Source organism: Schistocerca gregaria, chromosome 2, assembly GCF_023897955.1.
Source record: "Schistocerca gregaria isolate iqSchGreg1 chromosome 2, iqSchGreg1.2, whole genome shotgun sequence".
NCBI classification, from domain to species: domain Eukaryota; kingdom Metazoa; phylum Arthropoda; class Insecta; order Orthoptera; family Acrididae; genus Schistocerca; species Schistocerca gregaria.
In genome coordinates this window covers 688,563,372-688,583,999 of record NC_064921.1, presented here as the reverse complement: position 1 = coordinate 688,583,999, position 20,628 = coordinate 688,563,372, and the positions used below count along the sequence as shown (strand labels likewise).

At 40.3% G+C, this 20,628-nt stretch overlaps 1 protein-coding gene across 2 annotated transcripts in view; it reads left to right on the top strand.

The window, feature by feature from the left end:
* LOC126334769 (nuclear pore complex protein Nup214) overlaps positions 1-20,628 on the top strand; it is a 146,958-nt gene that overhangs the window by 86,130 nt on the left and 40,200 nt on the right. For both annotated transcript variants that reach the window (XM_049997349.1, XM_049997350.1), the window contains exons 14-15: positions 5,113-8,451; positions 9,271-9,356. In XM_049997349.1, coding sequence (XP_049853306.1) covers positions 5,113-8,451; positions 9,271-9,356 — 3,425 coding nt within the window. The remainder of the gene's footprint in view (positions 1-5,112; positions 8,452-9,270; positions 9,357-20,628) is intronic.

The window sequence follows — 20,628 nt, the reverse complement described above, 5'->3', positions numbered from 1 at the left end:
CTACGTTTTCTGTGTTCATGCAATAAGACTACTGCATCATGTGTGATGTCTTAACTTTATAACTTCTTTACTACTACCAGTATTTGTGATATGTTTTAGACTGTGTTGACATATACCAGTGAAGGTACGTATATCATTCTATGACACACAGTTTAAAAGATATGATGTCGTAAATACTGGGACGCATGTGAAACTGCTGCATCATGCATGACATTTAAATTCATTGCTTCTATGTTTCTAACTTCATTCATAACACATTTCACATCTAGCTTCTATGTACCTCCAAAATTGTATCACTGTGTCTCACATAGTTCAGGAACTTTAATGTCATAAACAATGAGCTGTCTAGCGGTTCTAGGCGCGCAGTCCGGAACCGCGCGACTGCTACGGTCGCAGGTTCGAATCCTGCCTCGGGCATGGATGTGTGTGATGTCCTTAGGTTAGTTAGGTTTAAGTAGTTCTAAGTTCTAGGGGACTGATGACCACAGTAGTTAAGTCCCATAGTACTCAGAGCCATTTGAACCATTTGAACAATGAGCTGTGTGAAAGCAAAACTACAGGGCAAAAGTGGTTAGAGATACCAGTGAAATATCTGTACGGATATGTGACATGTGCATATGGTATAGTGGAAGTGGAAGGTTAGGGAAGGTAAACCTTCCCTAGTGGACTTACACCATCACTAAAATGATCAGTGAGAGCTTACCATAAACTGTACTCTGCTAGGGCAAGTGTGCGGTAGCATATTATCCACTAGTGAAGGTGTACCATCGCTGCTCCTGGGTTATGAACGGTGTGTTGAACTATGCTACCACACATCAGCATGAATGTAATTGTCTTCATCTTGTTATTGTTACGTTGTTCAGCAGTGCAGCTATGGTTGACAGTAGTGCAGCTGTGGTTGACAGTAATGTAATTACGACTCAACTCAGTGGAGCTATGGTTTAATCAGTCAAGTTCTACGAACATCTTAGAGCGGAATGGCAAAATCTCCGCTATAATTCTGTCTTCATGGGCAGACAAAAGTACGACTCACTTATCAACAACGCTAAATCCTTAAAATCTGTATGAAAGAGGGGCAGCAGCACCTACCAGTTTTTGAAGAGATATGAAGTGCTGGAAGTGAATGGAGTAACCAAATTAATACAACCTGTAATGGAAGAAGGTAAGATTAAATACTATGCTTATGATGATGAGGCAACGGCCTTGCCACAGTGGATACACCGGTTCCCATCAGATCACCAAAGTTTAGCGCTATCGGGCGTGGCTGGCACTTGGATGGGCTACCATCCGGACCGCCATGCGCTGTTGACATTTTTCGGGGTGCACTCAGCCTCGTGATGTCAATTGAGGAGTTACTTGACTGAATAGTAGTGGCTCCAGTCAAAGAAAACCATTGTAATGTCCGGGAGAGTGGTGTGCTGACCACACGCCGCTCCTATCCACATCCTTAGCTGAGGATGATACGGCGGTCGGATGGTCCCGATGGGCCACCTGTGGCCTGAAGACGGAGTGCTTATGATGAAGAACTGTGTGGTATTCTGCATGACACTCATGTAATGACTGGCCACAGTGGACAAGACCAAATGAAGAAATGCTTGAAGTCAAAGTTCTGTAATATAACTTAGAGATGTCCAAATTTATCTTAGTTTGTGTGAACCTTGATAACAAAAGCAAAAAGGTCAGAAAAACTAATAGTAGCTGTTCAAGAATCTAAATTCTGGATGTCAAGTTGATCTCATCAACTTCCTATCCCAACTAGATGGAGATTACAAATTTGTAATAGTTTATCAGGACCACCTCACTAAATTCATTGTTCTCAGGCCACTGAAGTTTGAAATAGCTGAAAAGTATGCAATAACATTATTGACATTTTTACATTGTTAGGTGCTCCCTTAGTTTTGCAGTCCGACAATGGGATAGAGTTTGTTAACAAAATAATGAGCAGCTTAACTGAACTGTGGCTCAATTGTAAGATTGTCCATGGTAGACCTAGACACAGTCAGAGCCAAGGCAGTGTAGAGCGAGCAAATCAAGACATAGAAAATATGCTAACTACAAGGATGCAGGTGCGCAACACTGTAGAGTGAAGCCGTGCCTGAAGATTTGTGCAGCTAATGAAGAATACCACTGTACATTTTGGAATTAAAAGATCTTCGTACAAAGCAAAGTGTGGCTGCCCTCCTAAACGTGGTTTGTCTTCAACAAGTTTACCTCCTGAAGCATTGATGAACATTCACTCTGAGGATGACCATGAAAATATAATTAATCAAGTGAGTGTTAGCAGTGAGACAGGTACTGAAATGTTGCAGGATAATAATCACAGTAAATAACCATTGCAAGAGGATAACATACCAACAGGAACAGAGGTTGAGAGCAGAGAGAAAGAAAGTATTCCTGACAATAATAACTACTGCCTGACTGATTTAGACAAGTCAAGTTGTGCTATTAAAAAACACAGAAGTGAAGCATACAAGTGCTTAGAAGAACAAGTGCAAAGAATGCGGCAGTGTTTGGATCACTGCTTTCCAACAGTGGAAAAGGGCTGTAACGTGAGATTTCCAGTTCCCAAATTCGATATAGGAAGAGGAGATGCTAGCTCGATCTTGGTTGTCGTCCTGGATACAACGGCTGATGGCTTCTACCAAATCGGGATGAGAGATGGTGTGGTGAGCCAGCTAGATGCACGGTAATGAATTGTTTGTTTTTAAACAATTATGGATGGGATAATATGATGATGCCACTGTGATTACAGCTACAACAATTTGTTTCAGGTCCAATTCAGTACTCGCCCTTTAAGAACAATCTCATAGGAGGAAGTTCCAGCAGAGTAAACTGTTGCCTTGAGGATAGTTGCGACGTCTCAGTTGATGGGAAGCAGCCAGGGACTCGGCAATTGCCAGCAAAAATGTCAGACTCTGATATGCTTTTGCAAAAGCAAAAATGTGTTGTGCAACTCAGTGCCATGGTGCACGTCCTTGCTGCAGTAAATGAATTTTACATAATATGACTATGTTTTCAAACTACAGGTGATAATTGTAACTTTTGAAGTATGACTGCTCCTCTTGGCAGTGAAGGTATACATTCATTAGTGGGAATGCACTCTCTCTAGTCAATGTGTATTGGCAGACAGAACTGGTATCAGTAATCCACTTTCACTAAACAGATACCCTGAAACTTCCTTTCCCACTGGATTGATTTCAACCAAACTTGATTTACAAATTACTATCTGATAAACAAATACTGTGGGGATAAGAACTTCCACCTTCCTATTGGGCTGGGAGAGAGAGAGAGAGAGAGAGAGAGAGAGAGAGAGAGAGAGAGAGAGAGAGAGAGAGAGATGTATTAATGATGGACAGATAGAAGGGGGAAGAGGAACTGGACAGAGAGAGGGATGTAATGAAGAAAGGGGGGGGGGGGGGGGGGGGGGAAGGTCGGTGAGAGGAATAGAAAGGGGAAAGTGGAGTAGGGGAAAGATTTAAATTTTGTTTTGATGAAACAGCAGAGATTCAGGAATTTATGTGAGTAATAAATGTGACATACACATATGTGGCAAAGCTCTGAACAAAACTAAACTTGGTGCACCTATCACTCACTGTCTCAAAAAACGTGCTGAGTTTGTGTTGCGAAAGTAAAAGAGAGAGAGAGAGAGAGAGAGAGAGAGAGAGAGAGAGAGAGAGAGAGAGAGATGAGGAGGGAGATGTAGTGAGATGGGGGGAAAGGAGAGGGAGATATGGAGTTTGGGGGAGAACAATATAATAATAGGATGGAGGAGGATATAGAAAGAAAGGGGAGGAGCAAAGATATAAAAAGTGAGGGCGAGTGGAAAGGAGATAGAGAGGAGAAAGGTAAGGGAGATATAGAGAGGGCGGTGGGGGGAGGCTGAGAGAGAGAGAGAGAGAGAGAGAGAGAGAGAGAGGGGGGGGGGGGGAGGAGGGTAATAGAGGAGGGAGGGGAGAATGAAAAACAGAGGTTGGGGAATGAAGAGAGACAGGAGGGAGTGAGATATATTGAGGGAGGGGAGGTGGGGATAGAGATGGGCAACAATAGACAAGAAGCACTGGAATACTTAACATGACATGAAGTCTCTTTTTGATTACTCACAAATGAGTGGCTGCAGGATAGGATACCCAGGACTGCAGTTGCATCACCATGTGTATGGTTTCAAAAAGTTAATATTATCTCTGGGGATATCCCATTGTCAAGTCACAGTGAGAAAGCCTATGAGAAACGAATAATTTGAAATGCAGAAAGGGACTAAAATTATGAGCAATTAGCCCAGCACAGAATGAGCATTATCATGAGTTATAGGTACGCTATGCATTTATTTGGATTGTCTGACAGGATTCTTGCAAAATGTCACAGTACACAATAGTGTTGATGAATGGACACATGCGAAGATCATTTCAGTTATGTTCAACTTTAAAAACTTGTTACAAGTTTTCATCAGCTCTCTCTAAAACACAAGAGGGTGTTTACTCACCAAAACAAAATGTTTGACATTTATACGCGGAATGACACCTATTTCACAGCATTGCTGGAATTAATCAAGAGCTTGCATTTGAATCAACTATCACATTTTTCTTTTAAAAAACAGTTGGCTCTACAATTTCTGTTGTTTGTGGAAGAACAAGTTTCACATGATTTTTCAGGCAAATCTGATTTGTATTTTTAAATCATTAGAGAGTGCCTCGTAGATTTCTTCCCCATTAATATCCAGCTGAACTAGTGCTTTGTTGGCAGTGATTTAAAGTCAATAATTTATTTGCATATTCTCTTGTTTCAGGTATGCTTTCCTTACCCTTAAGAAAGACTTTCCAAAATCACCCTTTTAACTTTTCAGATTTTCAAATCTTGTCTCTTGCTGGTATTTTGTTACTTATTTTTACCGCACTTGATCCTACTTTAATCTGGGGCCTTGGCAGGATTTCCTGTTTCAACCTAAAAAGTGTGATTGCCTCTTTCTCTGCAAGTGTAAGGGTTCTGTACCATTTCTGTATTTCTTTATCAGCACACTTGTGCATCACAAGTAGATGTTTTCAGTCTTTATTTCTGTGTAATTAGTGAAGAATAAAATATACTTTGTATTTGACTAATATTTTTTTCTTTCCACAGAGAGAATGACATTTCTAGATTGGCTGAAAAATTACTGCAGAGCAAGCTGTCAGATACGGATCCTGTTGGATCAGAGAACATTAAGAAGATGGTGTCTATGAATAGAAGGGCTACACTTACTGCAAGACAGAAGAAGCTGAGTGTCAAGAAGCAGAATGTGCTTCAAGATCTTTTGATGCAACACGTTGCTTCCCACATTACTCCAATCAAAACTGTTAGGGACCGATTCACTCCTAGTTCCTCACTCCTTAACTTGGCACCCTTTACCACATCTTCACTGAAACTTGGAGGTATTTTGTCTGGTAGGCCTGTTGCCCAGAACCAAACAGCTACAATTTCTCAATCTTCATTGCTGTCAGCACCAAACATACAGCAAAGGCTAAGTAGTACATTTTTATCAGATAATAAAAGTGTTCCCCAAACATTTACCATGGCAACAAATAACAGACCTCAGCAGACAAATCATCTAGCTTCTTTGAGCAATATGGTGGTTGGTGTAATTAATTGTAGCACTGAATCGATAAGTACCTACAGTCCATCTGGTTTTACTAAAACTGGATCTGCACCATTATTTATGTTTAAAGTACCCAATGATACACAAAATGCACTCGTGGCCAGACCAGGCACCATAGCAGTAAGAGATGATGTACATAATGTGGTTTCATCTGCATCAAGTTCTCTCCCCTTAACACCACCTGTTACAGGTGTGACCTCCTATGATTCTAGCTTGAATAAAGGAATTTCACCTAGTTTCAATTTTGGTCAGTCCATTCAGCCTGCAGTACTTGGAAGAGACATGGGAAAGAAAGAAACTTCTGGGTCAGTTGGTGCACAGGCTGGACAGCTGCAGTCATCTAATGTCTCAATTGGCACTGTTGCAAAATCTGTAACAGATGTGCAGCAGCTGAGTAATTCAAATTCACTTATCTCAAAACCAAGTGCTTCAGTGCATTCGTTGTTTGTAAATTTGAATTCTCAGAGTTTTTCATCGAATACTACACTTGCTTCTAAGTCAGAAGTGAACAGTGCTATGGCAGTCAAAAACCAGCCAGTGTGTGATACAACAACTGTTACACAGCCAGCTGATCTTGTTTCAACAGCCTCATCAAGGTCACTTACTACAGGATTTGCTTTCAGTGGAGGTTCCCCTTCTGCACCAGGTTTCTCGTTTCAGAAGCCAACTCCAGCAACAGTACAATCATCACCAACTCTTTTTGGAACCAGTTTCTCAAAAGGAAACACTTCACAAGCCAGCAGCAGTAGCAGTAATTTGTCTGAACCAGCCACAGTTACTGTTACACAAGTGTCGCCATTATTTGCCAGCTCTGGTGATAAAAAGACATCTACTTCTGAATCATCTGGCAGCTTTGCATCCTCTGTATCACAGCCATTGTTTGGAAATATTCAAGGAAAGGTTTCAGCACCTGTGACAGCCTTCAGCTTCGGTCAGGTAGCAGTGTCATCAAAGTCAGACAAAGAAACAGAACTATCAAGTGCTTCTTCAACTGGGGGGTCTATTTTTGGTTCGCTGCAACAGAAAGGAGTACCTTCATTCAGTTTTGGACAGTCGGCAACAACAGTATCCTCAAGTGCAGTAGAAAGCCCTAAAATGGGTTCTGTCACTTTTTCAGCTGCTTCTGAAAGTCCATCTGCCAGCTCTAGCACAACATCTGTGGAATCTGAAGAAACTGATCTGACAAAAACTGATCCAAGTATTGTGAAACCACAGACACAAGTATCGTCAGAAATTCCAGAGTCCACCTCTGCTTCATCAGTTGTGCCTCCTGAGAGCCAATTATTTTCTTTTTCTCTCTCAGATAAGGCACCTCAGTCACCTGTGCAGAATCAAGCAACTGCTAATACAATTGCTGCTGCTACTACTACTACTACTACTACTACTACCACCACCACCACCACTGCCTCCACTACTAATGCCACTACCACTACTACAGCAGCGTCTTTATTCTTTGGACAACCTATTTGTAGTGTTGCACCAACTGGAAAGGGAGGAGCAAATATATTTTCCCAAGCAGCTGGTTCAAAGCAAGTGTTTGGAAATTTATCAACAACAGCTAATAGCAGTATATTTGGAACAGGTCCATCTAACACAGCAGTCACAAAAACTCTTTTTGGGTCATCAGCAACAAACACTTCATCACCACCAACAACAGCAACAACAACATCATTGTTCACTAATGTGTCAAAAAGCACATCTCTGTTTGGTACAGCATCAACTACTATATTCTCAAATACTCCTCTCTTTGGAGGATCCTCTTCCCCTGCAGTTACCACATCAGCACCATCTCCTCCATCAGGTGATACACTGTCAGTCATACCTACTAGTGTTTCAGAGGTTTCAAGTACCATTGCAATAAGTACCTCACCTAGCACCACTACACAACCAGATACAGTTTCAGTAGTTAGTGTGTCATCACTTGCAACCCCTGACACATCCACAACTGCTCCAGCTACCTTGCCCACTCTTTTTGGTACAAATGTAACAAAAGTTTCTTCAAGTTCTGCTCCCTCTGTGTTTGGAACATTGGCAACTCCTGCTGCTGTGTCATCATCAAATCTGTTTGCTACACCATCTACTGTTACACCTACCACGGTAGCTGCTGTATTTGGTGCATCAACTGCTCGAACAACAGTGTCACCCACTGTCACCACAGTAGTTACTACTGGTACTACTGCTTCTTCTATAACAACAGTATCAAGTAGCAACACTGCTGCTCCTACTGCTACCACTACCACCACAACTTCATCCAGTGTATCACCCATTTTTGGAGGGTCTGCTGTACCAACCACATTGTCGTCAATATTTGGTGCAATTAGCATTACAACATCAGCTCCGTCATTGTTTGGTGCAGCTGTTAGCACATCAACATCGGCTCCTTCACTGTTTGGCTCAGCTGTTGCAACATCACAATCAGGTTTTGGAGCAACTACGACAACATCAGCTCCCTCCTTATTCGGGACAAGTTTGCAACCCTCTGCAGCACCCTCATTATTTGGTCAACCTCAAGTCAGCCAGTCCGCCACACCTTCACTGTTTGGCAGTACTCCTGCAACAAGTACCCCTTCATTGTTTGGTGGTAATACAGATAAACCTTCATTATTTGGTGGTAACTCAACACAGTCTAGTACATCTATATTTGGAGGTAAGCCTGTATTTGGACAATCTCCTGTTGCAACATCATCTTCTGCTTTTGGTCAGACTGCTAACGTATTTGGCCAGAACACAACACCAGTGTTTGGTGGAGGTACTTCAGGGGATGGATTCGGAAGTAAACCAGCATTTGGACAGACAGGGGGCTCCGTGTTTGGACAGACACCAAAGTGAGTAATAAAAATTCAATGATTATGTATTTGTTTCGATTTTTGATTCATTTGCTGATGTTGTTACGGTTACAATTTTTACTGTGAAACAACCATGTCTAAGAATTCTTTAGTGAATAATTTGTGGCATTGGTGTGTGTGTGTGTGTGTGTGTGTGTGTGTGTGTGTGTGTTGCTGTTGTTGGTGGTGATGAAGGTATAAAATTACAGAGTGTCAGAATGGCTGGCCAGTACTTTCCAACATGAAATTGCAGTGCTGCTGATTCACATTTTAAAGTGAAGAAACTGTGTAGCTTTCAGAATTATTAGTTTTATTAGTTCCTTCTTCAGGAAGGAAAGAGAGATAAGTTGGGGAAGGTTAGGAAGGAGGGGCTTGCCATTCAAACCACAGGATGACAAGGAACCACCCGTTGTGAGGTTTTCACACATTACATTATGAATCATTCACTTTGCTTGTGTATATAACATACACTTTTCATGTAATTCTTTTATATGAATGATTCTTAATACTTGGAAAAGAAGTTGAAATAAAAGATAGAGAAGTGCAAGTGACTGAGAATGTTTTGTTAAAATTGAAGCAGTGCAGAGTTGTCACGCAACTAAGTTCCTACTGTTGATAGTATATTTAAAGTGGATTGTATTGTATTTGTGTATTTATCATTACGATTTTGGTGTATTATGTATTATTCGAGTTGCAGCAATAATGACGATAACGATGATGATGATGATGATAGTCTAGAATTACTGAAATGTGAGGGTAGCTATTTTCCTGTGCTTCATTTTATTAACACTATATTTTATATAGTGTTTTATTTTCCAGATTTGGGTTTGGTGGTTCAACTTTTGGAGGAGGAACATCTCTTTTTGGTGGTTCCAGCACAGCTGGGAATTCTTTCAAGCCAGGAGGTATGATATTGCCCTCGCAAAACTAGTGCACTTTTTGAAATACCTAGTGGTATTTGTGACCTGTTTCCAAAATTTTCATTGTATGGAATTGGAAAAACTTGTTTATATTGTTAGTTTTATGAGCTATACATTAATGTTAAATTTATTTCTACTTTTAAGCAATGTCTTCAATAATGGTTTGGCATATTTTAGTGTAGTGTTCTCATAATTATAGGTTTGCGGATTATCTGGTTTTCAGGTTAAGTGCAATATTTTTCTCTTGCTGTCAGCAATAAACAACCTGCCACCTGGCAATAAGTGGTATTTCCATCATTTAAACAACTGCCGGTTTGTTCTGCGGAAAGCAGAAAAAAACTCATTGTTTTCTTATGGTAATTGGCATGTAAGTGTCAATGTAGCAAGTTTAGTGAAATTTATAAAAGAGATGATGGCGAAATGAAAGAAGTGTGTTGACATTAAAATAAAAATTAGAATTAATTGAAATATGTGAGAATTGGAAAATTACTAGAAAACTAACAATAAGTGTTGATTATGATATTGGAATGCAGACTGTTCATGACATTAAAAAGAATAGGCCTAAGCAGAAAATATAGGATTTTGTGATGAAATGAAATTCTAGTTTGGACCACCTCCATGAAAAAAACTTGACGAGATCTACATTTGATGTATTAGATGCTGCTCTTTTGCAATGGTTTAACCAGAAACGACCAGAAGGTGTCATTGTTTCAGGTGTGATGTGTGCCAAAAGAGCTAAATTTTTTCATGAAGGTCTAGGGTTGGAGGGAGAATTGGATGCCTACTTAGATTCAAACAGTGTCACAAGATTCACAAACTTACAATGCAAGGAGAGCAGTTTAGTTCAGATCTTGTGGTAGATGATTCTCTCTTGGAAAAGGTCCAGAAATTTGTGGAAGAGGAGAAATTCACACCAGGCCAAATTTGTAATGGTCTGAATTGGAAAGGTCTAGCAATCAGAACCCTCGCTTTTGGAAGTGAAGTTCGTGCTTCTGAATATAAGTCATCTAAAGAACACATTACAGTTTTGTGCACCGTAATGCTTCTGGGAACCACAAGGTGAAACTACTAATGTTTGGAAAAAAGAGAAAAGCCCTGAGCATTCAAGAATGTTGCAGTTAAAGATCTGCATGTGCATTTTTACTACTAAGAAGTAACATGAATGGATAGTGAAATTATCAAATGCTGATTCCATACATATTTTATACCACAAGTTGGGTGATTTTTGGAAGAGAAAAGGTTGTCAGAGAAGGTTGTTCTCTTGTTTGATAACACACATATGCATCGTGATCAGAGGATTTCCGTATCTGATGATGGTCCCATCAGAACTAAGTCTTTATCTTCTAACATAACTGTCATTATACAGCCAATGGAACAGGACGTAATTGCACCAGTAAAATGGCACTACTGGGATGGTCTACTGAAAGTGCTAGTTGTTGAAGAAGATTGGTGGCATTCTGGAAGAAGCTGACAATTCTAAATGCCATACACAGTATTTCTGATACCTGGCAAGAAGTCAAGCCACATACATTAGTTTGATCGTGGAGGAACATTCTTTCAGATGTAGAAGAAGTTGATTTTCAAGGATTCAGTGATGAAGTAGTAACAGCTACAAAATAACGAATTTGGCAGTGAGTTTAAATATTTTTGAAGATGTCAATGAGGATAACTTGAATGAGTGTCTAGAGATCAACGCATGTGAATCTGGCTTCCAATTCATGAGTAATATCGAAATTGTGACCACTGCTTCATAATGAAACAAAGAGGACAGTGAATGTGAAAGTGGGGAAAAGACAGTAACGTTGTCGATCACTGTGCCTTATGGCAATATGATGATACTCTTCTGGATATTACGGTCCAGAGGGGCTTCAGTAAAGTGACAGTATTGCTGCAAGAAAAATTCAAAGTGTTGTGTGGTAAAAGTGAGCTCGTCTCGGAAGCAGACCCACACCACAAACTATTCTAAGAAATAAACAGCAGGCTTACAGTACTTATGTAAAGAACTTGGATAAACATTTGAACGAAGAATACATGTTTGAAAAATCTTGATAATTCATATTTTTCAGTTATTCATGCATCTTCTCCCCGACATTACCCTGAATAATCGGATGTGTACTGTAGTTGTCTACCCCTATATCCCATCTTCAGTTTATCCCAGCAGTTGGTTAATTATTGCTTCTGGAGAGTCTATTACACAGACTTTATTTCTTTTTCATTCAGTCTTGTACCCTTTTGATCTCTTACTTAATCTGTACTCTTAATTTTTAATGGTGAACTCATCTTCATAAGAACCATTTCTTTTGCTGTATCAATCTGCCTTGCATTTCCCTTGCTTTAGTAATTTTGGATAACCTAGATCCATAGATTGTAGAATATTTTGACTTTTACTCTCTCCCCTTTCAAATTCTTACATTTTGGTTAAACTTCTCTCAGACATTATGTCAATCAAGCTGCCCATTTCATTCAGCCTTCTATATTTTAGAGAGAAATTGATGCTTCTGTGTGTTATAGTAATCTGCAGCTTAGAAGCTTGAGAAATCAAATTGATTTTTCAATAGCTCTCACATTTATCCACCTTGCCATCTTTCATTGTGGGATGACGACTTTTTCTGGAAACATAATGGTTTTCATTCTGCTTCGTAAATTAGGGCTAGTGTAATAGAGCAGCCAGAGACTGTGGTCTGTGTGTGTGTTTCTGACAAACGCCTTGTTAGCCGAAAGCTCTGTTTGTAACAGTCTTCACGTTGTGCCTACCTGCGACTCGACGTCTCTGCTATATGGTGAGTAGCAACTATTCTTTTTGTAATATTGTTGCATTCCACCCTTCATTTTCCATTGCTTAACAGATAACCTTGTTGTTCATAAACGTTGGAAAATCAGTTCCACATTTCACACAAACTATTTATTATTGACATGCGTACAAACTTGGTTCATAAAATGAAACTGAAGAACAGGACAGTCAGATCATTTCTTCTCTTGGCTTCTCTTGCAGATCACCTGTCTTGTCAGCAGGAAAATCTTTAACACTCTATCTGAATCCCACAGTTGGCTGCCCTGACATCCATCTGACTTTGATGATGAGTAATCACATGGCCAGGGTTGCGTAAATTCAGTACATGTTCTCTAAGTCCTTGCACCCTCATTGCTATCATGTTTTGAACAGTCATACGTATCATTTTTTTAACCAAATTTCTTAACCCTTAGCTTTACTTTTGGGATGATCTAAGTTTGTTTTATTACCACAAGACTTTGTGCAAGCTTTTAATCCAAAATCAGTTGTAGATAGCACAGTTTTCATCTTGAACCTCACTGCTTTGTAGTTTAGCATCCTCTTTCATTATGTACCATCTGACTACAAGTAATTTACAGTAATAATCTCTTCTAATAAACTTGCTCTGTGATGTTCAATCTGTGAATGCATCATAACCCCCATTGTTCAAGAGCACGTATAGTTTGCTAGCATTATTTCTCTTGAGCAGGGTGCATCGAAAAATTAATAGAGAAGATTATTTAGTTATATAAAATAATCGATTCTCAGGTATTATCATTATTAGGGAGAAACAGTAATATAGCAGAGATTTCACAAAGACGAAATTTGAGTCAGACGTCATTCAGGAAGCTTCACCAACAGCTCAAATGGTGCTTTGCTGGTGTATGGAATTCGTCATGTTGAATGGTTGGTACAGTTACATATAATTTGGTAGGGCTTTGAATGCTAAGCTTAACAGTGATCTGCCTTACATTGTTTAATTCATAAATTTCTGGTGTATTATAGTATTTGAGAATTGTAGCATCGTGTTTTAGTACCTGAATAATGTAAATTCACATAGTCATCTGTCTTCTGTTTTTGTTTTGAACGGCCAGTGTTGGTTGGTCACAGCCAGTGTGTTCCCTGCCGCCGTTGGATAAGCAGCTGCCAGCAGCAAGTCATATAATCTTAGCTCACTTGTTTGTTCCATAGTTTAATTCTTAATTTCTTTGCGTGTTTTTGGTACTTGCATTGTTTAATTAATAAATTTTGGGTGTGTTATAGTATTTGAGAGTTGTAGCATCGCATTTTAATACGTGAATAGTGTAAAATCACATAGTCTCCTTCTGCTGCCGAGCATTGTCACCAGTGCACAAGTAGCAGTATTACTGCATTTCCTAGGCAATTTTGTATTTTAATAACCGTTTAAATTTTGTGTCGAGTTGTTTGTGCTCTCTGTAGATTAGTTCAGATTTCCTTTCCACAACAGTATTTAGCATGGATAGGGACTGTGACTGCTGTGTTCGGATGCAGGCTAAGTTGGCATCTCTTCGCTTCCAGCTTCAGGCAGTGTTGGCTTCAGTCACACAGCTTGAGGCTGTTGCTAGTGGGCATCACTGTGGGGGTCCGGATGGGGGTTTGTTGGGGACGGCCAGCTCTTCCCACGAATTCCCCGATCGGACTACGACTGGCTGCTCGGGATACTGCCCACATTGAGGCTGACCCCTCACCTGTGGTAGAGTGGGAGGTCGTCTCGAGGTGTGGCAGGGTCGAAAGACATTCCGGAGGGCTGAACGGAAGGCCTCTCCAGTTTGTCTGACGAACCGGTTTCAGGCTCTGTCTCAGGCTGATACTGATCTTCGGCCAGACATGACTGCTTGTCCTGTTCCAGAGGTTGCCCCTCAGTCTGCAAGATCCGGGCGGTCGCAGAGGGTGGGCTTACTGATAGTTGGGAGCTCCAACGTCAGGTGCGTAATGGCGCCCCTTAGGGATATGGCAGCAAGAGAGGGTAAGAAAACCAATGTGCACTCCGTGTGCATACTGGGGAGAGTCATTCCAGATGTGGAAAGGGTCTTTCCGGATGCCATGAAGGGTACAGGGTGCACCCATCTGCAGATGGTCGCTCTCGTCGGCACCAATGATGTGTGTCACTATGGATCGGAGGAAATCCTCTCTGGCTTCCGGTTGCTATCTGATTTGGTGAAGACTCCCAGTCTCGCTAGCGGGATGAAAACAGAGCTCACCATCTGCAGCATCATTGACAGGACTGACTGCAGACCTTTGGTACAGAGCCGAGTGGAGGGCCTGAATCAGAGGCTGAGACGGTTCTTCGACCATGTGGGCTGCAGATTCCTTGACTTGCGCCATAGGGTGGTGGGGTATCGGGTTCCGCTGGATAGGTCAGAAGTCCACTACACCAAGCAGTCGGCTACACGAGTAGCAGGGGCTGTGTGGCGTGGACTGGGCAGTTTTTTAGGTTAGATGGCCTCGGGCAAGTACAGAAAGGGCAACAGCCACAAATGGTGCGGGGCAAAGTCAGAACATGCGGGGACCAAGCAGCAATCGGTATTGTAATTTTAAACTGTCGAAGCTGCATTGATAAAGTACGAGAACTTCAAGCGCTGATAGAAAGCACCAAAGCTGAAATCGTTATAGGTACGGAAAGCTGGCTGAAGCCAGAGAGAAATTCTGGCGAAATTTTTACAAAGGCACAGACGGTGGTTAGAAAGGATAGATTGCATGCAACCGGTGGTGGCTTGTTTGTCGCTGTTAGTAGTAGTTTATCCTGTAGTGAAGTAGAAGTGGATACTTCCTGTGAATTATTATGGGTGGAGGTTATACTCAACAACTGAATTAGGTTAATAATTGGCTCCTTTTACCGACCTCCTGACTCAGCAGCGTTAGTGGCAGAACAACTGAGAAAAAATCTGGAGTACATTTCACATAAATTTCCTCAGCATGTTTTAGTCTTAGGTGGAGATTTCAATTTACCAGGTATAGTCTGGGACACTCAGATGTTTAGGTCGGGTGGTAGGGACAGAGCATCGAGTGACATTATACTGAGTACACTATCCGAAAATTACATCGAGCAATTAAACAGAGAACTGACTCGTGGAGATAACATCTTGGACCTACTGATAACAAACAGACTCGAACTTTTCGACTCTGTAAGCACAGAACAAAGAATCAGTGATCATAGAGCTGTTGCAGCATCCCTGAATATGGAAGTAAATAAGAATATAAAAAAGGGAGGAAGGTTTACCTGTTAAGCAAGTGTAATAGGAGGCAGATTTCAGACTACCTAACAGATCAAAACGAAAATTTCTGTTCGGACACTGACAATGTTGAGTGTTTATGGAAAAAGTTCAAGGCAATCATAAAATGCGTTACGGACAGGTACATCCCGAGTAAAACTGTGAGGGATGGGAAAAAACTCACCGTGGTTCAACAACAAAATTAGAAAACTACTGTGAAAGCAAAGAGAGCTTCACTGCAAGTTTAAATGTAGCCAAAACCTCTCAGACAAACAGAAGCTAAATGATGTCAAAGTTAGCGTAAGGAGGGCTGTGCGTGAAGCGTTCAGTGAATTCGAAAGTAAAATTCTATATACCGACTTGACAGAAAATCCTAGTAAGTTCTGGTCTTACGTTAAATCAGTACGTGGCTCGAAACAGCATATCCAGACACTCTGGGATGATGATGGCATTGAAACAGAGGATGACACGCCTAAAGCCGAAATATTAAACACCTTTTTCCAAAGTTGTTTCACAGAGGAAGACCGCACTGCAATTCCTTCTCTAAATCGTCGCACAAACGAAAAAATGACTGACATCGAAATAAGTGTCCAAGGAATAGAAAAGCAACTGAAATCACTCAACAGAGGAAAGTCCACTGGACCTGTGGGATACCAATTTGATTCTACACAGAGTATACAAAAGAATTTGGCTCGCTTCTAACAGCCGTGTACCGCAACTCTGTAGAGGAAGGGAAGGTTCCAAATGATTGGTAAAGAGCACGGGTAATCCCAGTCTTCAAGAAGGGTCGTCGAGCAGATGCGCAAAACTATAGACCTATATCTGATGTCGATCTGTTGTAGAATTTTAGAACATGTTTTTTGCTCGCGTATCATGTCGTTTCTGGAAACCCAGAATCTACTCTGTAGAAATCAACATGGATTCTGGAAACAGTGATCGTGTGAGACCCAACTCGCTTTATTTGTTCATGAGACCCAGAGAATATTAGATACAGGCTCCCAGGTAGATGCTATTTTCCTAGACTTCCGGAAGGCGTTCGACACAGTTCCGCACTGTCGCCTGATAAACAAAGTAAGAGCCTACGGAATATCGGACCAGCTGTGTGGCTGGATTGAAGAGTTTTTAGCAAACAGAACACAGCATGTTGTTATCAATGGAGAGACGTCTACAGACGTTAAAGTAACCTCTGGTGTGCCACAGGGGAGTGTTATGGGACCATTGTTTTTCACAATTTATATAAATGACCTAGTAGATTGTGTCAGAAGTTCCATGCTGCTTTTTGCGGATGATGCTGTAGTATACAGAGAAGTTGCAGCATTAGAAAATTGCAGTGAAATGCAGGAAGATCTGCATCGGATAGGCACTTGGTGCAGGGAGTGGCAACTGATCATTAACATAGACAAATGTAACGTATTGCAAATACATAGAAAGGAGGATCCTTTATCGTATGATTATATGATAGCGGAACAAACACTGGTAGAAGTTACTTCTGTGAAATATCTGAGAGTATGCGTATGGAACAATTTGAAGTGGAATGATCAAATAAAATTAATTGTTGGTAAGGTGGGTGCCAGGTTGAGTAGTCAATCACTAAAGGAGGTGGCTTACAAAACACTCATTCGGCCTATACTTGAGTGTTGCTCATCAGTGTGGGATCCGTACCAGGTCGAGTTGACAGCGGAGATACAGAAGATCCAAAGAAGAGCTGCGCGTTTTGTCACAGGGTTATTTGGTATGCGTGATAGCGTTACAGATATGTTTAGAAAACTCAAGTGGCAGACTCTGCAAGAGAGGCGCTCTGCATCGCAGTGCAGCTTGCTGTCCAGGTTTCGAGATGGTGCAAGAATTCTTTGTATCACTAAGAAATTGTCTTATGGTCATTCTTTGAGGATGTTTTTCATCACTGTGAAGTGTCCTACCTTCAAAACAAACAGTACATTCATACTGTGAATTAATGTCTGTGTGTTTCACCCTAGTACCAGATCCGTGTAGGAATACCCTTCTTTCTAAGAACACAGCTTATACTGCTTTTCATGGTGACTAGTTCTTCATATGGTCATTTGGAAAGCAGCACAGTCTGTTACAGTTTTGAAATGTTATATGTTTTTGATCCTGGTGTTATATTTATGAATTCACTTAATAACAGAGTGACTGTAGTGTGAGGCTGTTATTAGCGTACCTAACATTTTAAATGGTTCCCTACATCAAATTCAAGGATGGCTGCTAGGTATTGTTGTTACAGCTCTTTTCTGTGCAATGAAAACTTTGTGTCCACATGTGGAATTGCTCCAGATAATTATACCATGTAACATCATTAAATGGAAATTAGTAAAGTAAGCTAATTTTCTAATATTTTATCACCAAAATCACACTTACGTGGAAAACAAATGTTGCTGAACTCCAATGTTAGAGAATATATCTAATATGTGAGTTCTGATTGAAGTTCTTGTTAATATGCACTCCCAGGAATTTTGAACAATCAGTTTTAGACATTTCCTTTCTCCTGTACTGTACATTTATTGATGATGATATAATTTGCCTTGTACAGAAGTGAATGAACTTTGTTGTTCCTAAGTGACAGATCATTTACTGACAACCAGTCAATAATACTTTTGATTATCTAATTTATTGCTTCTTCTGTTGTTGCAGCTTTGTTGGGTTTCACTATGATACTTGCACCATTGGCAAAGAGCACTATTTCTGCTTTGTCAATGTAGGATGGTAGGTTATTTATATGCAGAGTGTAACCGATAGCTCTTTACAACATACTACACCTGTGTCGAGGAAGTTGAGCCAAAAAATGTGATACAGGACATTTGTGTATCAAATGGCCTACAGGAACCACCTAAGCAACAGCATATGCGCATCACGTGATATTTTGAATATTATCTCACTCTCTTTCCACAAACTATTAGTCCTAATGAATATAACCTCATTTGTAAGAAATTTAATGCAGTTTAATTTTGTCCTGGGATATGTTTTCTTTAGATGCTGTGGTTTTCGATCAAGTGACCGTCAAACACACTCCCATCCCCACACTAATGCCCCACCGGTCAGAATTTTTAGTATGTTGTTCGTGGCACTTCCTCCTACCACTGTAAAAAAAAATAAAAAATAAAAAAAATTGTGACTACAGAAATTATTTCCAATAGTCAATCTCTTTTGGACTTCAGTAACAGGATTATTACACTGCCAGAGAGCAGAGAGAGTATTGAAAATCTCTCACAGTGAATATGTGCTGTAGCTTGGATGGCAATTGTAAGCTGATGTAAGGTAGTTTCCCAACTTGATAGACCACAAGTGTACTACATCTAAGCATCATCTACATCATAGTGATACATTGTAAACAACTACTGTTTACAGTCTGCATAGTGAGAACAGGAATGAAGGTCAGCTTTTGGGTGACCTGTGATAATGTGTTTATGTGCTGCCTGGAGTTCATCTGATTGGAGTAGGCAATGAGTATGCATAACAACATAACTTGCAGCACCTGATGAGGATGACTGGGTTGCTCATCAAAATATTGTGCATAAATGGACTCTTCAACTTTGCTTAACAACCAAAACATACCATTAATTAATCATGCCTAGAAAACTTGAGAGATCTAGAACAGGTGTGATCAGGGAAATGAGTCTTTTGGAACACTAGTACTAGTTTGCCCCATTCAGAAGATTCATCTTGAGGGCTGCAAGACCTAACAAACTTGATCTTTTCCTTTTTCTCTGTGAAGTTGGCACTGTTATACGGTTTTGGTGAGGTTAGTGATAGTTGGTGGTTGGGTGCCCTTTCTAACACTACTTTTGGAATGGAATTTGTGTGCCCCGTATGTCTGCGTCTGCAGTAAACCCTCATGCTCATATTTGAGAACGTTTTCTAAATATTTGTGTAGCATGTATTGGAAGTGGGTTATGTATATCAGACTGCTTAGTTGGATGTGGGAAAACTGTCCAAAAACTACATCCAGGCTAGCCAGCTCACCGGCTCTTGTAACTGATTTATGAAGCATATTCGAGCCAGGGCTGGCATGCCTTCCCAAATTCGAGAAGTGATGCTTTAACACTCTTGGCCATGTGGGTGGGTATAACTCTTGTTTCCTGTCAGTTAAATATGATGTGAATGAGTTACTACCTCAAAAGCTGTAACCTTTAAGTTTCTCCAAAGGAATGCTGTGATTTGCACAGTCAAATGCATTAGACAGATCACAAAAAAAAAAAAAAAAAACCAATAGGTGAAGTCTTTCCTTCAGGTATTTTATCACATGGTGAGTGAAAGATTGTGCTTTCTGGGGTTATGGAGCTAACTTAAGTGTCAAAGGACGTACAGTGCTGATGGTGACACAAAGTGGATGTGAAAACATGTATACATGTTGCAGATCAGTGAAAACATTTTCGTTGTTGTTGCTGGTGCTGCTGCTGCTGCTAAACTGTATATCAACTGTGACTTGACAAGCAAGTAAATGAAAAGATAAAGATTTTAATTGCTAAGTAGTTAAGATAATGTGTACATAAATTAGTAAGTAACGTTATTGCAGTAGTATATTAGTTGAAAAATGTTCTCTCTAAAAACAATTACTAAATAAAACTATATACAAATACTTACTTTAAACAATAAAAATTACAGACTGCTTCAATTTATAGATGGCAGACCTATATGTATACCAGGAAGAAATAAATGAAATATCACTTCTTTCACGTATATCACCAATCTGTAGATTAAAAATGCCAAGTTGCAATGTGATTGGGAGTTCGAATTTAAATCTTGGTTCCCACCATAATTGGCTGGGTAAGGCCATTCACAGGTCAGAAGAAGACAAAGGGCATACCATCCCAAATAGAAGCATGCCTAGTAGATCACTGTGGTGTTCGGAAACACCTGTGGATTGAGAACAGCTTTACACTTCGTTCTCATTAAATCAATGCTCTGTTCCATTGTTTTCTTTGCCCTCATTTTTTTCTTTGAGATTTTTTTCTGTTGTGAACGTAATGCACAAAATAGTGCTCTAATGTAAAGCTGTTAATTTTATAACTGTACAGGAGCTTACATGAGTGTATAGTGAAATGCAGGCCTTCTTTGCCCCCTCTCCCCACAAAACCCAATTGCAAGGTTTTTGCAATGATTAATATAGTAAAATGGTACCTTGTTCAGAGAATGGCTACTTGTAAATAAGGGAAAAGTGCTATAAACACACACACACACACACACACACACACACACACACACACACACACACAAGGATTATATACTCAGGAAGGGG